This window comes from Sitophilus oryzae, unplaced genomic scaffold (assembly GCF_002938485.1).
Source record: "Sitophilus oryzae breed Bouriz unplaced genomic scaffold, Soryzae_2.0 scaffold_92_pilon_pilon, whole genome shotgun sequence".
In the NCBI taxonomy this organism is placed as follows: domain Eukaryota; kingdom Metazoa; phylum Arthropoda; class Insecta; order Coleoptera; family Curculionidae; genus Sitophilus; species Sitophilus oryzae.
In genome coordinates this window covers 1-5329 of record NW_022147561.1, presented here as the reverse complement: position 1 = coordinate 5329, position 5329 = coordinate 1, and the positions used below count along the sequence as shown (strand labels likewise).

Sequence of the window (5329 nt, the reverse complement as noted above, 5' to 3'; positions counted from 1 at the left end):
AAGGAACAAAAGATAGTCAATGCATGTCATAATTGACAAAAAAAAAATAAACACGTTAAGTAGATAGTTATTTGTAAAATTTGGGAAATTTTGATTTTTTTAAATTAATCATAAATTTTTCTGCCGAAAAATGATGATAAAACAGTTTCTATTGAACTTTTTACACAATCAAGGTACAACATTATTTTTAATATTTATCTCTACAATCTCTGCAATTTATCTCTACAAAATCAAAATTCTGATGTCAAAAAACTTCCAGACACCAATTTTCATCCAAATATTGACGTTAGTTCAGAAATTATTTGGAAAAATTCGATATAAAAATGAAACTTCTACACCCAGTATCTCCGAAACTAAACATTTTAGGATATACATTTATACAAACTTTTTTTACTTATTTTTATATGCAGAATATGCTGCCGAAGTTTCCGGAATACAGTTCGGACCACCCTGTATACAGCATTGAGAGTGATTAAGCAGAAAAAAAGCTTCAAAATGCGTAAACAAATTCATAAAAATACGTTCCCGATAGGTACTATTTGTTAGTCACATGTTAATTGTTGTATTTCTTCAAAAATATTTAACTTACCAGGCATCTGACTGCCTCTCATTAACTTGGTTCGTCTTTCTGCCAGGATTCTTTTACCAAGGGGCGTTTTTCTCCAGTCCGGATCTTTTTCATCGTCGTCCACGAAGGATCCGTCCAGGATATCTTCATTATCCTTCAAAAAATACGTTTGATTTAAAGATTTCAGTATTTAAAAAATATCGATACGAAAAAATCGATATGTTTAACCATTCCTAGTTTATTTAGTGGTAAATTCCTTCGAATAGAGATTAAAGGAAGGAGCATATATCAAAAAACTTGGATGGTGACCTAAAATGGCCGACTTAAATTCCGGTTTATCAGTGCCGTTCTAATTTTACTCAAAACGTAAAAATATGATGTAAGGTAGACTCAGTAATTTGATTTTTTTACGTTGTCGGTAAATGTTGGTGGTTATTAAAATTGTTATAAAAATAGATAAGTTATAATAATTATTTATTAAGACAAACATCCGATACGCTACTGAAGCAGGTAAGTCAAATAGACGTGTCTAAATTCTTTAACATCTAAACTTTGACAAATAGTAAATAAAAGTAAAAATGCAAGAAAAAATATATAATTATTTAATTTTAAGTGAATTTCTTAAATGACCGGTTTACTACACAAATGGTCACTTACTAGTGAAAAATTATTCCATTATTTCCCTCGATTTTTGACCGAGATACACCGCACGCTACACAACCAACTATTTTAGTCTTTTTCGATAAATAGCAATAGTGTCACTGTTAATTTAAGTTCTGCCACAATTTCCTTCTAGATTTACTACCTTTAAATAACTATCAGTAGTAGAATAAATAATAAATAACATAAAATAAGCGCAATAAAGACCGACAATCCACAAAATTTCAAATCAAATTCAAATGTGTCAAATGAATCGTCAAACAGAACTGTCAAGGATCCTCACCCTAGGTCCCCACCTCCATCTGCCATGCATGAATACATGAATAACATTATACTATTATACTCCTTCCTTCTTCATCTTTTTATTCAAAAGTAAATTCATATTAAAATATGCATTTCCTGTACTTACAAACGCATCCGTCATATCGACAGGCTCTATTTTAACTTTCGGTACGTCTTTCTTGATTCTTTGCGTAACAGGCGTTAGAGCCTGCAAGGACGTTTTCTGTAATAAGAAATAATACAGCATTGATTTTCATTATATCTATCAAATTATAGACGTTTTCGACACTTTTAATACCTTTTAATGGATTATTTCGCCATTACTAAGGTAGGATACATTTGAACTACTCACCTTTATCTCTTCCAGCCGTTTATTTAGCCTGGTTATAATCCTTTGTTGTCCCTCGTTGTTTCTCTTGTTGATCAACGTGTTCATTAAGAAACTGACAACGATTCGCCAGTTCCTGAGTCATTGTCTTCATCTGAAAACAATTTAAAATTCTATTTTTTTATCGCGGGAAAATACCAAATAAAAACATTACTTTCTTGGACTTTGACTCCCTGAGTTGCCTTCAACAGAATAGCCACTTTTCTCTTCGTGGTAAACTCTCTGGTTGGTGGCCATTTGTTCAGCGTAGCTATCCCTCTACGATCTCTTCAACGCTTCAGGCTGCTCTCTACTTTTCTATCAGTTCTTTATGAGTTTCTTTGAATTTCTGCCACCCTCCTTTATATGGACCTCTCCAGTGATCTGGAGGTCTGTTCGTAGATGGTCTTGAGGGTAAATTCTGCCTCGCCATGGACTGAATCGTCGAAACGCGTTTTGACTTGACCTCTAACGATTTGAAAGAAAGACATATGAACTACATGATGTACATTTGAACTACCAAAAATATGTTTAAACTACCTATATGTATTTTCTCGCATTAGCATCGAAAAGTTTCTTTGACCATATTTAGCGTGTTGAAAGAAAAAATACATTTGAACTACACGACGTACATTTGAACTATCGAAGATATATTTGAACTACTCCAATGGATTTTCTCGTATTATAACATCGAAACGTTTTTGACTTTTTTCTAGCGTATGTTTAGAAGAAAGATATTATTTTATTGACAAAACATTAAACGAGAAATACAAACCCCAAATCATAGATACAATGATAACAATACACAATATATAACAACTTACAATTCCATACATACGAGGTGTTTCTGAAAAAATAAGAAGGATAGGAAAACAATATAACATACTAACATCTTTCAAAAACACAAAATACACTTAGATCCATTTTGCGATCCATGCGATAAATTCCTTTTACATCATGAAACATCTTAGACCTTAAATGTTAGAATTAAAGAACATAAAGATTATTTAAGAAAGGGAGGACTTTCACAAATCTAAGATTTGTCAGCATCTATGGGACACAGGGAACAGAATACATTTTAATAACGTCGAAATTATAATGAAGAAGCGATAGCCCTAAAAGAAAAATAAAAGAGGCTTTTAATCCAATCTAATAAAATAAATGTCAAAAAAAAAAAAAATTATATTTCGCCACGCCCAAGAAAGTTTGGGGCTTTTGTTTTACATTAAGTAATTTTATTAGGTAGAATTGTTAATTTTGAAGTTTAACTTGACATAATGTCATTTTTAACAGAACGTCAACGGTTTATTGTAGACGTATCTGTCTTAAAAAGTAAAGTGTTCTCGAATAGCAAATTCTAAATATTTTAAATAGTTTTTTCTTTTATTCTTTGTATTTTTTGCTTCCTGACGACGGAAAGAGATAAATTGGAAACGTTAAGCATTGTTTTCGAGTAGGGTAAAATTAAAGTAACTGTAAACATAACTTCTTATCAAGCAGGTCCGCTTTCTCTAGGTTTAACGCAGAAGTGTTTACAAAGAATAACTATTTTATTTTGTAGATTTTCTTGCAGTGTAGTGGCGAAATACCCATAAAGGATTTTTTTGGAAAGATATTTTTTTTCGATCATACGGTACTTGTGAAGTGCTTATGAAGAAAGACATTCGAACTACCGAAATACATTTGAAATACTCGGGACATATGAACTACTGCGAGTATTTTCGCGTAATTTTTTACCTTCGTTCGAATCCAATAGTTTCTGTTGGAGGTCCTGAATCTGTACAGACCTCAGCTCGATGTCCTCTTCCAAATTTTTTACCTCGGGACTTCCTGCAGTTTCCGGGTTGTTCTTCAGTTCGTCCAGTTGGTGGTACAGGGTGGCGCGATCTTCTAAGAGTCCCGTAAGCGCCGTTTCAGCTTCGACCAGGCTTAGGAACACTTCAAAGTCGTCTTTCAGCTGAGAAAAAACGAATTAATTGACTAGTTTTTATTTTTTTTATTCGATGTACACACCCAAGCCGCTATTTTTTCGACTTTTCCATTAAACCTTATTTCTTGAGCCTCTTTACGCTTATTGAAGGTGTTTTGAAGCCTCTTGTTTAACGCTGCCGCTTCTTCGAATTTTCTTTTCAATACATTTTTTTGTTTTTCGTAGGTTAGCTTCATTTTGGCGATTTCGTTTTGTTTTTTCCTGCCCTGTTCTTTTACTTTGGCCAACTCCCTAAATCAAATGATAAACGTAGTTGTAAAAATTCATATTTCCTTCACTACTGCTAGGTTTTAAAACGGAATTGGCCGAATTATTAATCAAAACTGTTCAAATTATTGTGAATTGAAGTTTGACGATGAATATCTTTTAAACGTTAATTTAATTGACTATTCATAAGAAATCATTTTTATAGAGCAGTAAATTTCCTACAAATCCATGAGTAGCGCGCATCTTAATGATTTTTTGTTAACGAATTATAAAATTCATAAGAAAAAAGAAATCTGCCTTAAAATAACCAAACTTCAACCTTGAATAACTTTCGAACGGTGAGGTTTATAAAAAATGAGACCTTTTTTGTAGAGAATTCAATTTCCTACAAATATACGAGACGCGATATTTTTTCCAAATAGTAGATAACGAGATATGATTTTTTTTTAATAATAAAGAAGAAATAGAAAACTGAAAGGCGGAGGACGTTCCTATTAAAATTAAGAGCAACCTTACAGATACAACCACTTTTTCAGCATATAAATTGAAAAAAAAAAAATTGTCGATTAGTAGACTAAATCGATAGTCGATTCCTTGTAATAGACAATGATAGGTCATTGAGAGAGAGCAATATGGAGCGTTCAGTCTCCAAGTTTCTAGACTTTGAAGATTGGATTGGAGAATATAATCTAAGGATCAGGGAAGGAGTAGTGATGGGATAACTCGAGCGAAAATTCGCTCGAGTACTCGATTATTGAAATAACCGACATCGTTCGATTATGAACGAGCGACGCAAGTGACGAGTACCAAGCGAGGAATACAAGCGATCCTAGAATGAAATAAATTGAAATCCGATTTTAATGTGACATATTCGATAAAAAGTCGAGCGAATTTTCAACATACATTGCAGGTAGGGTGCGTCTCAAAAGTGGCTCACCCCTATAACTTTTTTATTTTTTTAGATAAAAAAATGAGATTTGGTATGTTAGTATATGACATAAATTAGGATTGATTGACGTATTCAGTTGTTTACTGTCACTCCCTGTTTCACTGGAAATGACTACAATTTTTGATTTTTAAATGGCACCCTCGGTATTTTTTTTACTTTATTCGATAGAAAATGACATTCTAAATAGAATGACGTATCATATGCCAACTTTTGACATATTCGCTCAAAAACAAATTGTATTTTAAATCTCAATCTAGAGTGCCATGTCTGTGTTAAAAACACTAATTTTTAATCAAGGAGCCTTGG

General features: G+C 32.6%; 1 protein-coding gene and 1 long non-coding RNA gene across 2 annotated transcripts; both read right to left on the bottom strand.

Moving 5' to 3' along the window:
• Positions 1-587: 587 nt before the first annotated feature.
• LOC115890834 lies at positions 588-1890 on the bottom strand. The gene is made up of 3 exons (XR_004051707.1): positions 1863-1890; positions 1638-1733; positions 588-722 (listed from the first exon to the last, which is right to left on the bottom strand). It is a non-coding gene; the product is annotated as an uncharacterized LOC115890834 (long non-coding RNA).
• Positions 1891-2187: 297 nt separating this feature from the next.
• LOC115890833 (chromosome-associated kinesin KIF4-like) lies at positions 2188-4098 on the bottom strand (the record flags this gene model as incomplete). Its single annotated transcript, XM_030911181.1, has 3 exons — positions 2188-2345; positions 3615-3834; positions 3891-4098. Coding segments are annotated over 3 exons (586 nt in total), but the record flags the coding sequence as incomplete, so codon positions are not given.
• Positions 4099-5329: the final 1231 nt, after the last annotated feature.